We start from the raw sequence: 24628 nt of genomic DNA, 5'->3' as shown, positions 1-24628 counted from the left end.
TAAATTACCCAGCCTAGGGTATTTCATGATAGCAGCTGGAATAGACTAAGACACAACAAATTCCCCACTGTGTTCTTCTTTGATTGTGAGCTGCACATCATGACCTTTTGCTACAGAATCTGCCGTTTGGCTCAAGAGAGGGCACGGGTTGTTTCACACCAGAAGTGAAGACTGGAACAGCGAAGAAGCACCGTGGGTGACATGACTGAGCTGGGAAGCAGCTGCATCCGTTAGCCCTTTCCTAGTGAGAACGCCAGCAAGTGATGACTGGAATGTTACTCGGGTGGTTCTGAAGTCGGCTCACGTCGAGTTAGGAAACGTCTCTGTCTCCACTCTCTGTTCCAGGCACTCAGAGTTAGAGGTGGTTAAACTCCATTCCCGCCCCCAAGGAACTTATGGTCTAACTCTATAAACTCTTAAAAATGAAGTTCCAGAAGGGAAAGTAACTTGTTCAAAGTCACGTTGTTTGTGTCTGGCTCAGTGTTTAAGCCCATGTTTTCTTCATTTTGTTCTGTTTTTTAAAGCCTCTCCCTTTTCAACTCTGCCACACTGACCCTCTTGTCACACCGCAACATAATTCCTTATCCCTGTTTTTCGGTTGCAGTTGTTAGGACTAATTTAGCTCCACCTAACTTAATAGGTTACCAGAGACAAAAATTAGAGTGTAAAAGTATATTCTAAATGTCGAAAATATTCATATATATTAAATATACTTGTATTTGATATATTTAAAATAAAAGTGAAATTGGCTATCTCTGGGTGAGGTGAATGGTGTTTATTATCTTTTCTTATACTATTCCGTATTTTTTAAATGTCCTGAAATGAGATTGCATTGTGCTTATATTTTTGAAAATTTATTTTTAAAATAAAGCAAATACATGAACATGTTTTTTAGACCATAAAGTGCTGATAAGTATCAGCTACTAAGTTTATTGCAGTGTAAGAAAATCTTCAAGTGTCATGCATTAGGTTAAAAACACAGCCAATCAGCCTTGATAGTTGAGATAGTTGATGGTGGTAAATGCACCAGCAAGGAGGAGCTTTCAGAGCCCAGGAAGGCTGTGCTTGTCAAGATTACGTGATCTTGGAACTGATGAGCCCCTCTTTGCACAGAGAGAGAAGGCAGAACAATCGAGGCCAAAGAATCATCAGACGTTGCCGCGTCTAGAAAGGTGGAAGTCGCTTATTCCTTTGTGCGCAATCTCTTATTTTATAGAAGATTTTATTTCTTTTTGTCTAGAAATGCCCAATTGTATTGTTCATATCTGTTATCGGCCATCTTCCCTCAAGGAAACTTGGTGGGAATTTGGTTTTAATGACACTATGTATAAGAATTTGGGTCCCAAGGTCCCTGAGCAGATGGACAGGAGTGAGCCTACTGCTGGGCCCGGGTGCCCTCGAACTTTGCATGTTGGATGTAAGCCTTCCTTTGCCTCCTTAGAAATGAATCTCTGCTAGTAAGGGTCTGTTCCTCTTCTCTTATTGAGATCTAGCAAATTTTTCTCACATACTCATTGATCTTTGACTAACCACTTGTGTATGGAAGAAAAATCGCCCCTTTCCTTTGGAACAAGGAGGTTTGAGCTTCCCCAGTAGGTCAGTAGATCAAAGGAGGTGATAGAACCATCTAGTAATGTTAGCCTAGCAGCTTTGGCCATTCACACTTATCATGCATCAAAGTAGGGAAAGGAATATATTTCTAATTTAATCCAAGGTTCCCTCCATACACTTTTCATATTGGTACATGCTTTTAATCAGTGTGCTTTGTAGCTATGAGAAGATTTTCCGATGTGGTATGATTTCAAAGGCACACTCGTTGCACTGTTATCTCATTTAGTCTTCCCAGCAACCTCACAGGAAACATGTTATTACCTGCTTCACAAGGAGGAACCCGAGGCTCAGAAAGGCTGGATGGTGAGAACACGATCACAAGGTCATGCCTCAATCCCAGGTCTTCTAACTTCAGATGCCAGGCAATTTCCACCCCTTTTCCAAAATTAAAAATGTGACCCTGGGTCTCTCCCTACACAGGAGAATGTGTAAGATGGGAATGACCCTGTTCATTATAGAGCCATCCACTGCGGAAGGGGGCTGGGGGTGGGAGGAGAGAAGCTGGTGTCTGTGGAGCATCTGCTCTGCTGGCTGTCTTCTTTGCACTGTCTCATTTAAACATTATCTCTCCCTCTCACCTGACCAAAAAGAAATGGAAATTAAGCAAGATTAAATTACTGCCCCGAATTCACATAGCTCACAAGTGGCAAAACTGGACTGACAACCACAAACTTTCTGAACCCCATACTGACAGTCTTCACTACAATTCACAGTGCATTTATGCACACAGTAGGTTTCAAAAGACAAACAGCAAACAAAAGTTCTCCGTTTTGGACAGGCTGGTGTTCTTGAGGATGGACACACACACACACACACACACGCACACACACACACACACACGCACACACACACACGCATGCACGCACGCACGCACACGCTTTCTTTGCTTTGACCGCTGGCCTGTGACCCTGCTGACATGTTCTTCTGCTCCCCGGCAGGGTGTGTGCTGGTGGTATCTGTGATTGAACAGCTGGCTCAAGTTCACAACTCTACGGTCCAGGCTTCAATGGAGAGACTGTGCAGCTACTTGCCTGGTAAATACGGGAAGGGCCACACTGTGGGTCTGCCGGTCTCTTCACTCGTGAGTCATCATGAGCGAGTCTATACTCTGCCCATGCTGTGGGGGAGAATCCAATTGTGTTATTTCTGGGGGTTGATATTCTTATGGGGCTTATAGAAATTAAAACAAAACAAAACACTATAGGCAGTTTCTCCCTGCCATTCATCTTCCACCACAGCAGAATGAAATTGCTGTGGACACTTAGGAAATAAAATGTCGAATGGCCAATTGTCACTATATGTGTCACTTTAACAATGACTTGCCCATCTTTTGATCATCACCTGAAGTATTAAGAAGTCAAAATAATGAAAAATTTTCAATAATTTTGTGTTAACTTGACTGATATACACATACCCAGATGCACACGTGGCCCTACACAGAGCTTTAGGTGGGAAGACAACTGATCTCAAAACCCACAACTGGGAAAATAATCTGGAACATTCCACTGATTTCAACTGAATCTCAATAAAGTTCCTTATCCGTCCTGCAAAAGAAGGAACTGATTGGTGGTTCAAACAAGTTGTATATTTTGTTCTCAGGAGAAAGAAAATGTTAATCTATTTCCCTTATTGAATACTGTTAATGTGAACAGTCAAATTAATAAACTTCTTTGAGAGTCAAATTTTTATTCACTTAACAGGAGTTAACGCGTCAGGCATGGCGACATTATTTTTTCTGCTAAGTAAGGTAGCTGGACTAATGGCATTGTGTCTTTGATTCATACAACACACTGTGCCAATAGTACCCAAGCGTTTGCAGAGAATTTATTGCACGTGGTCACAATATGCATTCACTGGCTAAATTTTTTAGAATTCAAAAGTAAAGCATAGGAGGGGATGATAAACAAACATATATTTACAGCATCCCAAGTTGACCATTGCTATGATTTTGATATACTGTATTTGGATCAAATCTTTCTTTTGTGAAATTAAACATGGCAGATCAACTTCAAACACCTTTGGCTTCCCCAATTCCATTCCCCACCCCAACCTCCCTAGAAGGAACTGTCAGATTTTATACTTACACATTCACTTGTAGGAATCCATGAACAATGTGTAGTATTTCTCTGTCAGTGATTATTTAACCTTTTCCTGGTAAACACAGGACAAATATAGAATACCATGCAAAGCAGATGACTATCCTTGTCAGTTATTGAAAGGTGAACACCCTTGTAAACATAGCCTAGGACAAAAAAGAACAGACAGAAAGCCTCCCAAAATCTCATCCATGTGCCCCATCCCATCATAAACCCCCCCACCCACCACAAAGAACAAAGTCCTGAATTTTATGGTAATCATTTTCTCACGTTCTTTATAGTTTTATTACTCAACTGGGCATCCCTAGACACCATAGTCTTACCCACTTTTAAAATTTTTGATGTGTCTCTTAAGTCTATTTTAATGTACAAGTTTTCTTTCCATCTTTTTCTTTTCTTTGTAGTTTAGCTGTGGAATTTGACCTGGAGAGTTTCCCGCAGTCTGGACTGTGCTGATTGCATTCCTGCGGCGTAATTAAATATGCTTCTCTGTACTCTGTATTTCCTGAAAACTGGCAGCTGGATCCAGAGGCTTGATCCAGTTTGATTTCTTTGGCAGGATTATGAGTACTGTTGTTTTCTTTCATCAGAAGGCCACCATAAGTAACCTTCTCTTTTTTCTTTTTGTTATGTTAACAGCTGTTGACGCTCAATAACAAAATCAATTAATTTATGGGGGTTACAAAATTGTGATAATCTATTATTTATTTTTCATTTATTCATTATTTTTCATTTATCCATTCATTCCATTTTTCATTTCATTTATTCATTATTATGTATTAAACGCTTTCTCACATCATCATCATGTTTTAGAGATATTTTTTCCACAGTACCTAGTGGTATTGTTGATAGAGGAAAAACAGGATAAATGACTTGATTTTTTTTCTTTACTTAGTTTTCAAGATAATGCATTGTTTTCCTATTATCATTTCAAAGCAATCAATTCGTCTTCTTTAAAATATCATCATAAACTCATGAATTTAAGCGTACCTTATGGGCTTCAGTCAGTTGCAATTGTTATCTTTCTGAAGCTCACATGGTCCCATTGTTGACCAGAGGCAGCCTCTTCCAGTTAACTCCTGAGTCCTTCTGCCATGAGCTTCAGTAACCTTCGACAGCTTCCTCGCTAACTGGTATGACAAGGTATTCCAGCCCTGTCTTGGACATTTCTAGGCCCCGGATTGAAATCAGTCTTTTATCTTAGAAGACCTCGTTTCTTTTAGTGGGAAATCGTATTTCATGACAACAACATCCATTCATTCTGGATGCTCAGAAATGCTCTTTGCTACTGGTTGGTCACTCCTTCTAGGCCTCTTTAGTGGACAGTGATAGAAAATATATGTATATATATTTACATACATAATTTTTAAGATAAAATATCTGGGTTCATACTGACACTTCAAATTCAAAATCATAACTGCACAATGTTTTTCTTAATCTCTTCTTTATCATATCTGTATTTTCTTCTTTCCACACAAAGTCCTAATTGCCAAAGACAAAGGGACTGATAGAATTAAATTATCCCACACTCATTGACCTATCCCTCATGACACATATAACAGTGTCAGAATATCCATTCTAATATTATCATTATCAATATATTTTATAATTACTGAGAGCAGTTAGCATTGGTTTTTGCATATGCTTTTCCCATTTCTCCACCCCTTTTAGTCATTGTACTATATTATCTGAGCACACAGCCATTACATGTAATACCCATTCCCTTTCACCCCACTCAGCTTGGTTCCATCAGCAACTGTGTGACCAATGTTCAGCACCAGCGCTTATGAGGACGTCTCTCTGACCAGTTATGGTCTAAAGCCCATTCCTCAGGAGGGCTCATGGGAGCAGTACTCCCTGAGCTCTTGCAGGTGGACTATAACCTGACTCTGCCCTTTATACTTAAAAGTTGGTATTTTTCTGGATGTAAAAATTCTTGGCATACAGCATCATCCCCTGAGCATTTTAAATATCTTATTTAAAAGCCTAATGATGATCTAATTTTCTTTTTCCATATGTTACTAGCTGGTTTTTGCCTAGAAGTTCAAAAGACTTTTTTCCTTTTTTGCTGTCGTCATCTCACTGGAGTATGTCTTGGCGTTGGTTGCTGAGTACAGATGTTCTCAGGCATGCAGTGTGATTTCTCAGTATGTGATGTTAAATATATATCTTCCGATTGGAGGAAAGTTTTAATATTGGCTTAGTTTCCTTGATTTTTTTTTTCTTTTCTTCTGGTATTTGTATTATCCATATTCTGAAACCTTGTTGCCTGTCACGGGTGCATTTTTTATCTCTTTGTTTTTTAATCTTAAAATTATTTTTTCTTTTCACCTTCTATTTCTCTAAAGACATCATCTTTTTTTTTTTTTAACTTATTTTTGCATTCATTCTAGTTTAGACCTCATTTCTTTGATAATTTTTTCATCCCTTCCTGGGTTCTTTTATTCCATATCTGGGTTCTTCTAATTCTGATTCCTGCCTTTCTTTCATGTCTTATATCATTTTATTAATGCCTCTTAGCTCATTTTGAAATATGTTATGTTTTTGTTATGCTTTAGTCCCTTTTTTTTTTCGGCATGTGTTTCTGGCATGCTTTTACTCTCTGTAAGGATGTCATTCTGTTTCTTATTCTATTTTTTTTCTTATAATAACTTTGTATGGGAGTTGACCTAGATACATTTCTGTTGCTCACTTTTATGTGAAATTAGTTTTCAGAACTCTTAAAAGGAGAGGTGGTTCAGGGTAGTTTTCTAAATGCACAGAGCTCCTTCTGTTGTTTTTGTGTCGTGTTGAAATATATATATACATATGTAAATATATATGTGACAGCTCACTTTCTGCGATTTTCTGAGCCTGTTCCTCCTCCCAATTTATCTGGACTTTCTCTATACCTTATTTCTATCTAGCTCAACTTTGATTCCAAACCTACCAGTCTCTCCTCCGTGTGAGCCCCGTTCCAGACGGGAGTTCGGGTGGGTCACTTTCTAGAGTTGTAGGTGCCAGACCACTCTAGCCCTTGTGACATCAAGCCTCTTGAACTAACCGCCACTGCAGAGGACAACGCCCCTCCCAGTGTCTGCCACTGTTCTCTAATTGGCCCCCTGCACTTTCTAATCAATACCTGTCAGCAATTTCAGACTCTCCTGTTCTCAGAAATCCATTGCTCACCTCTACTCTCTCCAGTTCAGACACTGATAACTCGCTAATCTCATGGCTCTGACTGGCGTGTCCTCACCTTGCACGTTGGGGTTCGTGGAGATACCTAGCTTTGCTGTAACTGTTACCTACACATTTTCAGTTTTGCTGTCCAGGTACTTTTCTTCTTTTCTGGTAGATATTCAAAGAGATACCAAAACTCTGCTGTCTCTGCCATCATTTTTCCGTAACCCTCCCTTGTGGAGGCTTTAATTTCACACTGGTGGCCTAGTGCGTGCACTGCTCCACAACTTCCTTTTTTCACTCAATTATGTTTTTAAGATCTGTACATTTATGACACGTAGAACTAGGTCAAACCTCTTAATTACATTATAATATTTTACCCTATAAATACCCTTTGTTTTATTTATCTACCCCCCCCATGGTTGGACATTCACAATCTGTTATAACTCTTACTTTATATTTTCACATATTTGAGTTAAAGAAGAAAAATATTATTACCATCTTATGAAAGGAAGAAAATGAATAGTCACAATTATCTTTAAGACTTGTTTTAATCAGTTGCCATTTCTGTGGAATAGACCACACTGACAGATATAATCACTTGTACAATGGGTTTGACTTTATTTTACTTTTTAGGCAAAGTTGTGTTGTCCAAAGATGAATATCCTATTTCCTAGATCATCCCCTCTTCTTGACATACTAGCAAAATGTAAAACAACCTAAAACAAGATTGCTGGTGTTCAAGGTAGCATCTTGGCCCCTTCTGACTCAGAGCAGGAATGCCAGAGTGTGCTGAGCTAAAATGAGAAAATCAGACTCTGGTGGAGTGGAAGCTGGCACTTCACCAAAGGAAGCAGGTAGATGTTTCAGTTTTCAGTGGTGGGTTGCCTTGGCAACTGGAGCAATTTCAAAGCATAAAGACAGCCGCTTTGGGTTATTTTCATTTTATCAATTAATGTTTTACCTCCAGGTGGAAGTAAGGCACTCGGTTCAGATTAAAGGGTGGCTGCATGTGACAGACATAAAGGCCAGGGTATGGAAGACTGCACAGAAGGATGACATCAATTGTACATGGTGACAAAGTAGACTGTCTCCTAGCTAAGGATTTCTCCTTCTAGAAAACATAACAGGCCTGACCCACGGTGCCTACTGGAACCCGGTCTTGTCTTCTGTCTGATAAGCAGGAGAATGGGGGACAGAATGAGGTAAAATCTGCACGTAAACATACAATTATTATTTTTAAAATTATTTTTAAGTATTCCTTTCACATCCAAAGCTAAACAAGTACAAAAATCATAACCTTAGCAGAGACAGAATATAAGCAGCAGTTCTTGAGACTAATCACTCGGTAAGTCCCATTGCCTTTTTCTGTGCCTGGGAAAGCAGTTTTTTAAAATTGTGCAAAACATTTCCAAACTTCAGATCCACCCACTGCTTTTGCATCTGGCTCTCATTGGTAAACACTTTGGGAGAATCTCAGAATCATTAATGGAAAAATGATTAATGGAATCACTCTCGCTAGAGGTCTGCAGAGTCATATGCTCTGAGAGTCTTGCCAGAACTTCACTGTCTCAGGTCACCTACGCAAAAATCTTATCTCTGTGGAATAGGATAGTTAAAAATTCACATAGATTTAAAAGGAGAAAAGCAACGCTCCTCACATTCCATAGGCTCTGAAAACCTACATGCATCCTAGAATACGTTGTTATAAAAACCAGCTCTGTGGTCCGTTGGTCTCACTCTCCAAGTCTCTCATCAATAGTTAATGTGTAACATACCTTGCTATACCTGAAGTAAATAAGGCATCAGGTAAGGTGTGCTAAGCACATTGAAATGTACATACAAATAACACAGGCTTTTGGAACAAAAGGTTTTAACCTCAGCTGAACTACCTACTATGTCTGTGACCTTAAGTTCTCTAAACTCAGTGTTCTGCCTTAGAATCAGGATAAAAATAACCACCCCCTCGAAAGACTCTGATGAGAAGGGCAATGACAGTGCATGTGCAGGTGGCCTAGGAACTGGAATGTCCTGGGCGCTACTTGTACACGCACGTGCATCTGACGCACCAGGACTGTCCGCTTGCTCCTTTCTAACCCTCACTGCCCCTTAAGTGGCCACATCTTCTTTTTTCCTGTGTTGTTTTAGGTCCCTCCTCTTTGAGTCTGCAGAAATTAAATGCTCTTGCACCTTCTTGGTCACAGGCAGGGTTTAACAGTGTAATTGTTACTTCAGATAAGTTACTCTCAATGTGCTAATGCCAATCTTCAGTTTTATCAGTAACAGGCTACCATCTGATCATGGCTGACTGGGGGTGTCTGCCTTTCTCTGGAGACTTTGCATATTTCTGCTCTGCAGCATGGATCTTAGAGTTGAGTTCTTGGAGGACCATCTCATGTGCCATCAGCCCCTGCTCTAGGGACCTCTCAAGCTGACAGTCACAGAATCCACGGGAGGAGACGTCCTGCTCGGAGGGCAGGAGAACCCTGCAGGATTTGCTGTGACTTGAGCAAAACAGAATTCTAAGAAACACACATACACACACTCTCATCTTACCAGAAAGAAGATGAATTTTCTCTGATTTTCAGCCTGTACTGCAAGTTTATCAGAAAATACCCTAATGCTTGTTTTTAAATTGCCCTGCTGTAGGCCAAGCTAGTGTTCTACATTAGCAATACTTTAAACTTGCTTCCAAAATGCCTTGCTCCTTCACTTAATTTTGAATGCCTCTTACAAAAGTCTATGAACTTACAAGATGCTGTGGTGAAGGGGACCAAATCCCACTGCCACATTTTTCAGAGGAAACTTCAGTCCAGAGAAAGGAAGCATCGTCCCTGAGGTCAGAAGCCGTGAGCTGGTGCTAGAATGTGGCCTCTGAGTTCTGTGACATCAGAACTTCCTGACCCTCTCCACAGTGGTGCCCCTAAAAGGGAACACCCAAGGGGGAGGGAATATGTTCTTATAAAACAGTTATATTAAGATATCATTTTTATACCATACAATTCACCCGTTTAATGTAGCTTTTTGTACATGCATAGAGTTGTACATCCATCACCACGATCAATTTTGGAAATTTGATTTTCACCAGAAAAAAACTCCATATCCCTTAGCTGTCACCCCCTAAACACCCATCCTCCCCAGCCCTAAGCAGCCACTAATCTACTTTCTGTCTCTATGAATTTGCCTGATCTTCACATTTCATACAAATTGAATCATGCAACATGTCATCTTTTGTGACGGGTTTCTTTCTCTTAGCATAATGTTTCTGATGTTCTTCCACGTTGTAGCATGTATCAGAACTTCATCACTTTTTATGGCTGAATAATGTTCTATTGCACGGATATATCACATATTGTTTGTCAGTTTATTAGTTTATGAACATTTAAATAGTTTCCACTTCTTGGCTATTATGAAAAATATTGCTATGAGTATTTGTGTACAAGTTTTTGTGCGGACATGCATTGTCAGTTCTCTCAGGTATAAACCTAGAAATAGATTATATAACAACTCGATATTTAATAATTTGAGGAACTGCCAGACTGTTTACCAAAGTGGCTGCACCATTTACATTCCCACCAGCAGTGTATGAGGGTTCTAATTTCTCTACATTCTCACCAACGCTTGTTATTATAATAACACTTTTTTATTATAACACATCATAGAGGGTGTAAAGTTATATCTCATCTTGGGGTTTTTGTGTGTGTGTGTGTGTGTGTGTGTCTTATTCCTTGACTTTAATAGTAATACTTTAAGTATTTTGCAATTAATATTGGTTTCTGAAATTCTTTTTTTAAAAATTTTATTTTACTTAATATACATTGTAGTTGATTTTCATGTCCCTCATTTTGGTTTTGTTTACATTTTCTTGACAGCTGGTGATATTGAGCATCTTTTCACATGCTTACTGGACATATGTATATCTTCTTTGGAGAAATGTCTATTTAGATCCTTTGCACACTTTTTAATTGGGCTATTTGTCTTTTTATTATTGAATTATAAGAGTTCTTTATATATTATAATGCTCTGGACAATGATCTGATATATGATTTGCAAAACTTTTCTCCCATTCTATGGGCTGTCTTTTTACTTTTTTGATGGTATCCTTTGAAGCACAAAAGTTTGTTTATTTTAATTTGTTGTGCTTTTATTGTTATATCTAAAAAAATCTTGCCTAACCCCAAACCACAAAGATTTGCACCAGTGTTTCCTTCTAAGAGTTTTACAGTTTTAGCTCTTACACTTAGGTCTTTGATTTATTCTGAGTTACTTCTTGTATATGGAGTAAGGTAGGGGTCCATTATTTTGCATGAGGCTATTCAGTTGTCCGAGCACCGTTTGTTAAATTCCCCTTTGATGGGGTGTCTTGGCACCCTTGTCAAAAATCAAATGACTAGGGTTTATTTCTGGATTCTCTTTTATTGATCTGTGCTCATATGCCTATCCTTATGCTAATTCAACACTGTCTTCATTACTGTAGTTTTGCAGTCAGTTTTGAAATTAGGAAGTGTGAGTCCTCTAACTTTGTTCTTTTTCAAGATTGTTTTGGCTATTCTGAGTCCCCTGAATTTCCCTATGAATGTTAGAATCAGCTGATAAACTTCAGCAAAGAAGTGTAAACCTGGAAGGAAACTAAAACACAGCTTAAACAACAGTTTATTTTTGAGCCAACTTTCAGTGACTGCAGCCCAGGAGGCACTTTCTAGTTACCTTGAGAAGTGCTCAAGAGAAACAAAGAAACTGTGTTTATAAAGGAAAAAAGACCAATCAGAAGGGGAGGTTGTTACAAAATTGTTTGTCTAACATCATGATTGGTGCTAGCATCTTTAAGTGGTCTTGGCAGTAAGGGATTGATTATCTGTGAGACAACATTTGGCTAGATCAACAGATGGGTCAGCGGACAGATGACTGACAAATGTTGGTGATTATTCTGCCAGGAGATTGTGATCCTTGTGACTAATTAGAAAAGTTTAAAAGTGCAGGGTGTCTTTGGATGTGACTGATTGCAAGAGTTCAAGTGGTCAGATGAGACACACCTGAAGCTCAAGCTAAAATGGCCCCCTGACTCCATTTTTAGATTCTCAAACTGACAGCATTTTCTTTCATCAGAAGTTAGCTAGGATTTTTATAGGGATTATATTGAACATGTAGGCCAATTTGGAGAATATGGTCATCATAACAACATTATGACTGCCAATCCATGAACATGGGATGTCTTTTCATTTACTTAGGTCTTTTTTTAACTTCTTTTAACAATGTTTTGTAGTTTCAGAGTACATCTTTTGCACTTTTTTTGTTACATTTATTCCTAATTATTTAAATTTTTTTTGATGCTATTGTAGATAAAATTGTTTTCTTACTTTCATTTTTGGTTTGGTCATTTCTGCTGTATAGAAATACAATTGATTTTGCATATTGATCTTGTATCTTGCAACCTTACTGAACTCATTTATTAGCTTTTATAGTTTTTAATGGATTCCTTAGGATTTTATATGTACAAGATCATGTCATCTGAAAGTAGAGATAGTTTTACTCCTTTCTTTCCAATGTGGGTGCCTTTTATTTCTTTTTTTGCCTAATTCTTCTGACTATAACCTCTAATACAATGTTGAATAGAAGTGGTGAGAGCAGACATTCTTGTCTTTTCCTGGTCTTGGGGGAAACTATTCAGTCTTTCACAATTAAGTGTCATGTTAGCTGTGGGATTTTTATACATAACTTTATCAGGTTGAAGAAGTTCTCTTTTATTCCTATTTTTTTGTTTTTGCTTTTGTTTTTGTTTGTTTGTTTCTATCATGAAGTGGTGCTGTATTTTGTCAAATATCTTCTGCCATCTATTGGATATGATCATGTGAGTTTTGTCCTTCATTCTATTGATGTAAACATTAATTGATTTTCAGATGTCAAACAAACCTGTTGTCCTGAGATAAATCCCACTTGATCATAATGTATAACTCTTTTTCTATTTGTTGGATTTTATTTGCTAGTATTTTGTTAAGAATCTTTGTGACTATATTTACAATAGATTTTGGTCTGTAGTTTTCTTCTGAGGGGAATATCTTTGGTTTTGGTATCAGGGTAACACTAGCCTTATAGAATAGGTTAAGAAATGGTTCCTCCTCTTCCATTTTTTGAGGAGAGTTTTTGACAAATTGGTATTAATTTTTCTTTAAGTGTTTGGTAGATTCACCAGTGAAGTCATCTGGTCCTGGGCTTTTCTTTGCAAGTTTTTAATTACTAATTCAATCTCTTTACCTGTTATATGTCTATTAAAATTGTCTAATTCTTGAGTCAGTTTTAGCATTTAGTGTCCTTCTAGGAATTTTTCCATGGCAATAATGCAGCTGTTCATAGTATTCCTTTATAATTCTCTGTTTCTGTAAGGTCAGTACTAATGTGGGGATACCTTTTTAATTGCTCACTTCAAGAGCACAATGTGTTTCAAATCTCATGCTTTTTTTTTTTTAGTCAATTGAATAGATCTTTTTTTAAAAAAATATACTTCTAACTTAATTTTTTCTTTGGACTTTTTCTTTTCTTTTTTTTTTAAATGCTTGTAAAATATATGTAACATAAAGTTGGCCATTTTAACCATTTTTAAACATACAATTCTATGGAATTAATTACATTCACAGTGCTGTGTGATCATACCGCTATTTATTTCCAAAACTTTGTTGTCATCCTCAACATAAATTCTGTACTCATTAAGCAGCAACTTCTCATTTTTCCTTCTCCCCAGTTTTTGGTAACCTCTAATCTATTCTGTCTCTAAAATTATTTTTTTTAAATTTATTTTTCCTCAATTGGCCCATGATAATTGTGTATATTTATGGAGTACAATGTGATATGTGAGTACAGTTATACAGTGTGCAATGATCATATCCATCACCTTAAACATTTGTCATCTCTTTGTGCTGGGAACATTCAAAATCCTCTCTACTAGGTTATTGAAGTTATATAGAAACGTGTTGTTGACTGTAGTCTCCCTACAGTGCTATAGAACACTAGATCTTATTTTTCCTATCTAGCTACAATTTTGTACCCATTGACCACCCTCTCTGTATTGTCCCTCCCCCTCCCCTTACCAGTCTCTAGTAAACACTATTCTCTCTACTTCTGTGAGATCAACTTTTTTTAGCTGAATGTCTATTATAATATAAAATAGTATTAATATTATTTAACATTACATAAAATTGAAATACCAGGGAGAGTTCCCCATATTGATCATGTTGTTTCATCACTGTGCCCTCCAAACAAGGCCTGGATCCCCCAGTTTGAGATACATTATGACAGGACAAATTCTCCTCAGTCAGCTTACCATCTCTTCCCAGGTCTGTTCATCTGTCCCTAGCTATGTTAATATCCAAGGTTAAATTACCAGAATTCCAGAGTATACTCACAAACTGGAGAATCAGGACCAGAGAGCTAACAAATTTCATTGTGTAGATGGATCAATCCACAAAACTTTCCTGTATTCTCATAAGGGGTTGGGGGAGATTATTTTGTTAAAGGGTGTAGATGTGTGTTGAGTGCATCTATGTTCTTGTGTAGATGGAAGCACAAAAAACACTTGCAACCATTGCTCTGCTTTTTTCTCTGGAATAACAACAGCAAAAACTAAGTAGCCAAAGTGAAGTTTTCTCCCCCAAATGAACATCAGAGAAAAATATTTCTAACAGAGCTACAGTTCAGATTATTTACTTTAATGAAAGTCCTGTTTCTTTCAGTGCCAACAAATGAGATCTTAGCCAACATTTAGATGTTTCCTGCTGTAAGAAGAAAATAAAAACCCAAAATTGAACTAGGTTTTTATAATAAACTAACAATCTTTAGCTTGTACAGTAAAGTGGCATTCATGTAAACCTGAGACAGAAATGATACTTTAATGGATACATTAACTGTACCATTTCTCCTAATCCCTTAAAATTAAATACTCTAATTAATCATAAATTAATCACATGGCTTTAGTTCCTAGCAAAGATAATTATTATTAACTCATGTTAAATTCATCATAATAAAAATATATTATATTTGCCCCTCTTTATTTTCCTTAGAAAAACTGTTCTTGAAAACCACCTGCTATTTAGTGGTTCACACGTTTGGATCAGACATCATAAAACTGTGAGTATGTCATGGCATCTAAATCTGATTCAGTTGCTGGGACATGGGAGGAAACAAGAAAACTGGGAGGCAGGGGGCTTTGTTTTCAGCTTGACCTACTTACTCGACAAGGGCTTGAGCTGTTGTTCCATTTCTTGTTAATAGTGGAAAACTGAAACCTGACTTGGTTTCTCTGTCAAATGACAAAGTTTCCCGTTCCAGTGTGGCAGTCTGGCTCAATTCCTCTCCAGGAGCTTTTCACAAGGAATTTCACAGACAATACCAACAACAAAATGACGATACCCTATTGCCTGCACACAGGCACCTGGCCCTTTCTCCTGAGCTCCCAGACCTGCTCCAGTCCTTTCCCTCCCCCCCCCCCGCCTGGCTTCTCAGGGTCTCCTCTCCTCCTGTCCACTGGCTGGTTTCCCGGCTCTCTCCCTTCTCCCATTTGCCGCCCTTGTCTCCATCATGAACACATTAGCCTCATCTGTCTGCTTGTTTCTTTTTATCTTCTTTTCTTTTTTAGCTCAGGGCACTGGATTGGACCATATTCCTCTGCTCACGGCACTTTGTCATCAGCAATCCATGCGTGCTCTTCTTATATTTATTATTTAGTTATTTACTCAGTTACTTTGAATAATGTAATAAGCTCTCCAAACCACCACCCAAAACCAAGTCTAGGACCTTGACAGTAACTTAGTTTAGCCATATGGTGCCTCTCTTTTATTCTCGTACTTTTCCCCACCCAAGTGAGTATCATCCAAAATTCCACGTTCATTTCTTTCTTGCTTTCTATAAAAAAATTTATAAAATTTTTTTCTGTAGTTTTATTACATATAAAATATAAATTATTATAAATATATTTATTATTATTATAAATATATTATAATTTATTATTGCACATAAATCATTCATGTTTGGGTTGTTTTCTGGCTTTGCTCTTGTGAACAGTGCTCCTGTGAACATTCCTGCGTGGTTCCTCTCAATGTGCCATCAGCCTTAGAGCAGCAATGTTCAGAGGACAGCATCACCCTCCACAACGGAGTAGCCTGGAGCTGCAGAATCTTAAAGACAGAAGGAACTTAAGGTCACAGGCCAGGGAGATAACTAGAGATCTGCCATGCTGTGTATCTGCCTCTGTGAATACTGACCTCACTCCACCATGGTAAATGATTTATCATGGGCCCTGGCCTGTGAGTGTTTGGGAGGCAGGGACCCTGTCTTCTTAGCTAATACCTTTATCATTGACACTGCCTCCTAACTGGACCCCAGGCCTGCAGGCTTGCCCCTCACCCTGCAATTCCATAATCTACATTATAGCTAGACTATTATCTTTTTAATGCAACCCTAATTATGGTACTCCCTTACATAAAAGTCTTCAAAGTCTTTACAATCTTTTCAGGATTCCTAGCTCCATACACAGGTCCCTGAGGGCATCTCCAGACTCCTCCCTTGCTACTCCACAGCATGCCCCTCTTTAAACCACTTGTGGTTCTCCCTACACACTGGGAAGTTTTTGCCTCAGGACCCTTGCATGAGACGTTCACTGTACTTGGCACATCCAACACCTTTAGCCCCAGACAAATCCTACTCCTTTGGACCTCAGCTCCAGGGTCACTTCCTCTGGAAGCTCTCCTGACCCTCCCCCCAAATAAGTCATCCTCACCCCCACCACACGCAGGTAAACAGGCACATATGCACACAAACACGTGTACACACAGATATGTACACACAGGCACACACATACACACTCTCACACACATGCATGTGCATACACACACACGCTCTCCTAGTACTCTGTGTAAGCCCCTAGCGTGGCACTTACCATGCCTGTTTGTAATTCAATTATCCATTTATTTTCCTGAGTTGCTAACTAGATGAAAAGCCTTTAAGGGCTAGGACTACATGTTATCCATTTTTGTATCTCCAGGAACTTAGTAAAATTCTGAATTCTGACTTTATAAAAGGAGGGAAGGAAGGAAGGAGAGAGCTTTGTATTTCCAGGACCAGGTGCAACACCTGAGCCAAAATATCTTCAATAAATGTTTGTTGAACTAATGAATTATTTAAAAGAACAAAATTATGACTATAGATGAGCTATGACTAGACTATTCCAAAGAAAGTTATTTAAAAGCATTGAAACAGAAAAAAAAAAAAACAGTTTTAACCTTTCAATCAATCTATTTATATATCTAGTATGAGGCAGGTGCTGTCACAAGGGTGTGAGGGGATAAGGGTGCTGGCTTAGCCAAAGGTCCTTGGTGGGCCTAGATCAGGGAACAGACAAGAAAGGTGAAAAGTCAGAAGCCAAAGAGGGCAGTACAAGCAGATGTCCAAAAGGGGGTGCCAGAGAGCAGCTACCAAGAGCAACGTGCTGGGAGTAAAAGTGAAGTGCTCTAGGGGGATCGGCCAGTCGCTCCTCTGCAGTCGTCTGTGAAGCAGTGAGTGAAAGAAAGTGAGCCGAGACTCCGGGTACCATTCAAGCTTTATTAAAGGAAAAGAATCTACCGGGCTGTGCTCAAAGTGGGGAACAGCCTGGGGCTGCCCTGAAAATGGAGGACAGCACCAGGTGTGGGGGTGGGAGAGCTTATACAGTGCATCAAGGGTTGGCTGATACCATCAAGGAGGGGCATTATGCTAATGTGGATCGGGGTGGACAACTGCATCCTTGTGGAAGCAAAAGCAGTTTCTGTTTAAGTGAGGAGGCTTTTCATAAAGGGGAGGGAGGAGTGGAGGGGAGGAGGTGGGTGGAGCCATTTTGTACTTGGGCTTGTCTAAGATGGCACTGGTTATGTGCAGATCTATCATTCCTGCCTTTTAAGTATAGGAAAAAGGGCGGAGGTCTCATTCTTCTGAAAGTAATTCCTGCTGGAGATAGGTGAAGATATGGAAAAAATAAAACAATTAGGTGGCGGGGTATTGGTTTCATGTGGGGAGGCTGTATTCCTCTGGGGAAGGGCCACTGATTCTGAGGGGCTGATGTCCTCCTCACAGGAACAATTTGGTGACCTTTTGGTTGGTGACAGCCTGTATATGTTCCTGCCAGAAATTAGAGAAACACCAAAAGAGACAGGGGCCAAAAAGTAGGATGAGGCACACACAGTTAGGGGTCCTAGTAGGGGCATAAGCCAGGGTATCCAAGGGTTTAGTGAAATGGTTTAAGTTGTCTTGGATCACCCTGGACTCATTTATGTAATAACAGCATTCTTCCTCCCCCAAGAAGAGGCAGGTGCCTCCCTTCTCAGCTGTAAGGAAGTAAAATAAAGGGCCCGACAGTTCTGTAAAGTAACTGTCATGAGTGATGTGACTGTCACTGGAGGGAGGAGATGCTATCTATGCTTAGTTCTTCTGAGAGTTTTTGATAGAATTGAGAGGCAGTAGCAGGGCCTGCTATGCCAGTTCCAGTTTCAGGAAGGATCCCTGCCCCAATTAAAAGGTACAATTAGTGCCCTATGGGAGCAGGGGGCACTTCCTGAGAGGGGGCAGAAGTTACTCCCAGTCCTGCCTCCATCTCTCCATCTGTCTAGAGGCTGATGTCAGGGACGAGCCAAAAGAATATGCAACAAATCGCATTTGGGGGCCAGGCAACAGGATAATGTAGTTTTACAAAGGAAATATATTCTGGTTTTAGGGCATGGATGAGGAGGGGGTAAGTGAGTGGTAGCATTTGGTGTTAGTGAAGCATAGCGTGGGCAGGCCCCGCACAACGCTGACAGTCCCCACTGAGGTGAGATTAGAGGAAAGTGAACAGACCTTTGTGAAAACACTATGGGCTGCATCGACAGGGAGGGGGTGACCACAGAAAGTTTCTCACGAAGTAGGAGACAGATGAGTCACTCGGGGACCAGTCTTATTCGCTGAGGACTGCATTGTCCCTGCAAACCTGGAACTTCCATGTTCCAGGTAAGGGGGAACATTGAGATAGGAGGAAAAACACAGGAAGGATGCAAAGGGTTAGGGAGCCAAAAGAATTTAGAGGGCACATCGCCACAGTGAAATTGCTGAGAAGCATCCTACTGATAGGAGGTAAAGGAGTGCAGGAGAAATCTTCCTGCAATGTTACACTCCTTTGGGGCAGCTGCTGCCAATCCTGTAGCAAGTGCTAGAACAGATAGTATAATAGTAGCTTTTGTGTGAAGGACGTGAAGTGGGCCTAAAAGAGTGAGAGGATAATCGCTGGGTGAAAGATCATCCTTCTTTTGGGATTGGGGGAAGAGCAAAGGTCCTGGAGATTTTTAGTTTTGTGGGGCCTAAAATGGACGAAGTGTGAGGAGATGTGGGTTGAGGGTTGAGCAGGGGGACCCCTCTGGCTTGGTGTTAACAGATTCTTTGGGTAAAGTCTCAGGTGCTAGTTTTACCAAGGATAAGTGATACCAAGGGGCCTTTCCTCGTACCTTTACTGCCATGGGGGTGGCGAGAAGTACTGTATAAGGCCCTGCCCAGCATGGCGAGAGAGGCTTTGGGATTTGGGTTTTAATATACACCTGCTGTCCCGGGCTCACTTTAAAATCTGAGAGGGTGGTGCAGAAAGGACAAGGTAATAGAAGGTTGTCCTGTTCCTTAAGAAGATCCCTAATGAGCAAAAGAGTAGGGAGATACTGGCCTAAAGGTGATGAGCTGGGAGGGAGAGGGGTGAGAGTGAAGGGCCTACCGTACATAAGTTTGAGGGGGGCTGAGGCCTGTAGGTTTGCAGGGGCAACCTGTAGGCGAGTGAGTGACCGGAGGGGAGGCCAAAATGAGGGATGATTTCTGAGGTGAGAGCATGCGTTACTGCTGTAGCATCCTCTGAGGTACAGGGAAAAGCCTCAATCCAACCTGAAAAGGTATCTACTAATGTTAGAAGATAGTGTGTCCTTTTGTGGGGAGACTAATATAAGGGCTGAGGAAGATGTAGTAGGAGTTCATAGCCTATATGAACTGAATTATGAAAATCTAAAAGGATTTGCTCAGCTTGTGTAGTAGGGAGGACATAGCGACTGGAGAGAGTATACCAGTTGTCCGTCCTCTGTGCCCCCAACTATTGGAAATGTTGTATTTCTCAGGGTGTGTATTGGGATAAGGGTGTAGGGGCCATGAGAAGGACCTCAGCAGGAGAGGAAGAGTGGGTGCCTGGTGATTGAGCAGCCTGTTTTGCGGTTAGATCCACCAGTTTGTTTTCCTGGGCTATGGGGTCGTTGGAGGTTTGGTGTCCTCTGCAGTGTATAACCCCAACCTCCTCTGGGAGTTGTGCAGCCTCAGTAGCTTGTGTTAGATTTACTGTGGCACAACCTGCCTGGGGGAGCAGGTGTGGAGGTGGTGCTCCCATCTATGAACTGCATAATGGGATGTGGGGAGATGTGTGGAAAGGGACTGAGAAAGAGGTCTAAAGCCTCCATGCAATTGTGTTCTAAGGGTCATGAGTGTTTTGGGATGAGAGTGGCTGGATTTTAAAGGAGGGTGAAGTTTCAAGGAGAACTAGGAGTTTTCAATGAAAGTAAGGTGAATAAGTTGTAGGTGGGAAAGGGAGAGAATTGACTTGGCCTTATGGCTGAGAGGGTCTTGACTGTTTGTTGTTTAAAAATTAGATTAGAGCTTTCTTATGCTAAAAGGGAAGCTGCTGCCAAAGACCGTAAACAGGGGCCCATTCTCGAGCTGTGGTGTTTAGTTGTTTAGAGAGGTTTGTAACTGGGGAGAAAATATCTCCTGCCTCTTGTCCCAAAACCCTGACCGCCTGTCCTTGGGTTTCAGTGACATATAGGATAAAAGGATGAGATAGGTTTGGGAGAGACAGAGCTGGGGCTGCAAGGAGAGCAGCTTTTAATTGCTGGAAGGGAGAATGAATGAGCTTTGTGGGATCTAAATGAATGGCAGGACCTCATTTGGCTGCCCCATAAAGTGGCTATGCTAGCACGCCAAAGTTAGGAATCGATAGGCAAAGATGCCCTGCAAGCCCCAGGAAAGAAAGGATTTCACCCTTTGTGGTAGGAGTAGGGAGTTCAGAAAGTAGACTCTTGAACTGAAGGAGAAGAAACTGGGGGGGGTCACTCGATATCCCTTGGAGGCCAGGACATTAAGGAGAGCAACAGTGTGGGCCTGTGAATCCTCACAAGAGGGGCTACAAAGGAGGAGGTCATCCACATATTGTATTAAAGTGCTAGAGGTTGGGGGAAGTTCAGGTAAGTCTTGAGCTAAGCCCTGGCTGGAAAGTGGGGTATATCCTAAAACCCCCGAGGCAGTACTGCCCAGGTAAGTTGTTGGGAACTGCACGTGTCAGGATTAATCCTATACTAAATGGTATGAGCCCTTAGGCTTTATAACTGGAAGGATGGGTGTATTGAAAGGTGAGTGGGTAGGCTGTGAGAGATAAGAAAGGAGTTTGTGTACAACGGGTTTTAAGCCTATTAGGTGTTTGTTAGCGATTGGATACTGTGGGACATTAGGGAACAAAGAGGGGTTCCACAACTTAACTAGGATAGGGGAATGGTGCATAGCAATGGAGGGAGAAGTAGCATCCTATACTAGGGATTAACCTTGTCCAAAGGGGAGGGCAAGGTGGAAGGCTCAGGGGCCAGGTCTGGGGCGGCCTGTAACAGGAGTATTGTAGCTGGAGTTAAAGTGTGTAGGGTAACAGTAGCTTTTGAATTTGAAAAGAGTGTCCTATCCCAGTAAGGGGGCTGGGTATTGAGGCATTTTTAAAAATTTGTGAGTGAGTTGGATGTATTGTAGGGTGCAGGAAAGGGGCTGAGTGATCCCTTGGTGGTATTCTGATCCCATTACCCCTACTATTGTGATAGAGGATGGGGTTGTTTGTCCTGCATACTTAGGAAGGGTAAAGTAAATGGCCCCTGTTTTGATGACAAAAGAGATTGGCTTACCTGCTATGAGGCAAGTTACCCTGGGCTCATGTGTGGTGATCTCTATGGGGGCCTCAGGCCCTGGGCATCATCAGTCCTCCTCCTGGACAAAGCCTAGAAGCTCCAGTAGAGATGGCCATGAAGCCAAATGCTGTAGGTTGGGGAATGGGCCACTCCCTCTCTGGTGAGTGGCACAGTCAATCCCCCAGTGACCTGGCAATTTGCAGTGAGGGCAGGTTATGACAGGCCCATGTCAAGTGGCCCAGTTGACAGCATTTGAAGCAGTTCTAGCATGACTTGCCCTTAGAGGCAGCCAGCTTTGGAGTATGTGAGACTTAGATGTCATTAGCCAGGAGCTGGTATTTGGCCTGATCTCTTTTATAGTTTTTTGAATATCAGGGGCTGATTGGGTAATGAAATGAGAGTGTAAGAGGGCCATGCCTGCAGGGGAGTTTGGGTCTATACATGTGTATTCATGTAAAGCCTCAGAGAGGCAAGTTAGGAACTCGCTGGGATTTTCAGTGGATCTCTGTGTGATTTCTCTAAGCTTGTCATAATTGACTGACTTGTGAGTAGCCTTTTGGAAGCCATAAGTAGGTGTGTGATCATATTATCCTGGAGATCCTAATCCCCTTGGCCAGCCTGGTAGTTCCAATTTGGGTCCGTGCAAGGACCAGCAATGGCTCCCACATGCCACCTACTATTTTGAGCATGTACCTGAGCCACCATCCAGACTGCTCCCTGTACATGGACTCAGACAATTCCTTCCATGCCAGCCACTTCACGGAAGGTTTATAAAAAGCCAGAGCTGAGGCGAGGTTGTTACCTGATGAAGGGGGGGAAGGGGAGGAGTTGGGCTGAAGATGACCATCTGGAGGCCAGGTGTGAGGAAGAGAGAGAAACGTGGAGGGCTGATGGATCAGAAGATTGATCTGAGTCTGGAAGGAGAGGTCAAGCATGAGCTAGGAGAATTTGAGACACAGGACAGTTTTGACAGAGAGAAGAACACGTTCAGAGATAGGAAAAGGCCTGAACAAGGAATCTCTACAGCTTTTGCCATTTCGGTGAGTGTCTAAACTGAGTGACATCTTGTGGCCACTGGGATCCATTGTAATGAGGCATTTGAGTTTTAATGTCTCCCTGGAGGCTGAGAAATTGGCCAGGAGACGGCCCAGAGGCATAGAGTGCAGAGTACAGTAGAAAACAAAATGTTTAGGCTTAATGTCTCCTTGGAGGCCAAGAAATTGGCCAAGAGATGGCCCAAGGGCATAGAGCATGGAGGTTTGGATCATGAGGATCCCATGTAGAGGGTGAGAAAGGGCAGTCAGTCCTGGCAGAAGAACAGTGCCAACAAAGGGTGTCCCCTTTGGTGCCCACCTTCTTTTTGAGAGAAAAGCCACCAACAAGCTAGAGGAGCATCCTCCAGTAGATGGGGCACATGAGAAGAGTTCCCTCAGCCATGCCTGGGCTTCGTAGAAACCTGAATTGTAGAGTAGTCGGGGGAACTGTAGAAGTAGGCAGGACAGACCCACTGACTCACCCTGAGTGAAGGCTGGTGTTGAATGTGTTGGTCTGAAATGGCAAAGGTAGAGAGTCCCGAGTGTACCCCGTTCCAGCAGGTCCAGGAAGGGCAGCCAAGGCACAATCACCCCAAGAGAGAGGGGATCATCCCCAATGTTGGCCAAAACCCTTCCCGGGTTTCGGCATCATAATGAAAGAAAGTGAGCTGAGATGCTGGGTACCATTCAAGCTTTATTAAAGAAAAAGAATCTACTGGGCTGCGCTCAAAGTGGGGAACAGTCTGGGGCTGCCCTGAAAATGGGGACAGCACCAGCTGTAAGGGTGGTAGAGCTTATATAGTGTGCCAAGGGCTGGCTGATACCATCAAGGAGGGTCATTATGCTAATATGGACTGGAGTAGAGAACTGCATCCTTGCAGAAGCAAAAGGGGTTTCTGTTTAAGTCAGGAGGCTTCTTGTAAAGGGAAGTGGGGAGGGGAGGGGAGGAGGTGGGTGGCACCATTTTGTTCTTAGGCTTGTCTAAAGTGGCACTGATTATGTTGCAGATCTATTAGTGAGTGTGAGAGCCAGTGACACATGAGAATCCAAGAGAACACAACATGGTACTGAGTACTGCAGGTGCCAACCATACAACACAGGAACTACACAAGAGATGGGGGCGTGGGGTGGATGTTAAAGAATGGGCTGGCAAGTCACCAACAGAGGCATGCACACCTGTGTTGGGGTAGAGCCAGGGAAGTAATCTTTTTCTTCCTAAGACACTAATTCTCATTAGCACGATGTGGGCTACTTTGAAGAAAGTTGGATGTAGTAAACATTCCCCCATTGTCATGTGTTTTGTTTGTTTGTAATTTTCCAGGACCCATATAAGTTGTGTGCTCATAAGAATTTCTCATATGTGTGTTGTTCTTACAGCTTGTTTTAAGCAATCCGATGACAGCTCTAGGCGGATGTAGGCCCTGACACCAACAACTTCATGGTTTAGTTTTACCTTAATATCAGCCTTCCAATATTAAATGTACTAGCTAACCCAGAGGGCAGCCCTCCTACTTACATCACAGCCATCAGTTCTCAATGATCCGTGAACTAATTATGCAAAAATTGCACTTCCTGCCCCCAGGCAGAGCCACAGGATGTTGCAATGAAATAGAACACCTAAGAACTTAGGCCATCCCCAAGAATCTGGGTCATACAGGGAGTGGCTACTTCAGGGCCAGCTGGACCCTAGCCAGGGACCATGTGCTGGGCCCCAATGTCTAGTCCAGAGCACCGTTGTTCTCCTGCCCCAGCAAACCTGACCCTTGTCTCT

General features: G+C 41.4%; 1 protein-coding gene across 2 annotated transcripts in view; it reads left to right on the top strand.

The window, feature by feature from the left end:
• Window positions 1–24628, top strand: part of AOAH (acyloxyacyl hydrolase) — a 228126-nt gene that overhangs the window by 20517 nt on the left and 182981 nt on the right. The window contains exons 2-3 of one of the 2 annotated variants that reach the window (XM_063115108.1): window positions 2550–2645; window positions 14918–14984. In XM_063115108.1, coding sequence (XP_062971178.1) covers window positions 2550–2645; window positions 14918–14984 — 163 coding nt within the window. The remainder of the gene's footprint in view (window positions 1–2549; window positions 2646–14917; window positions 14985–24628) is intronic. The other variant, XM_063115109.1, reaches the window with a different exon arrangement.

Source organism: Cynocephalus volans, chromosome 11 (assembly GCF_027409185.1).
Source record: "Cynocephalus volans isolate mCynVol1 chromosome 11, mCynVol1.pri, whole genome shotgun sequence".
Taxonomy (NCBI): domain Eukaryota; kingdom Metazoa; phylum Chordata; class Mammalia; order Dermoptera; family Cynocephalidae; genus Cynocephalus; species Cynocephalus volans.
Note: the sequence above shows the minus strand (reverse complement) of the source record. Positions and strands in the feature narration are given on the sequence as shown.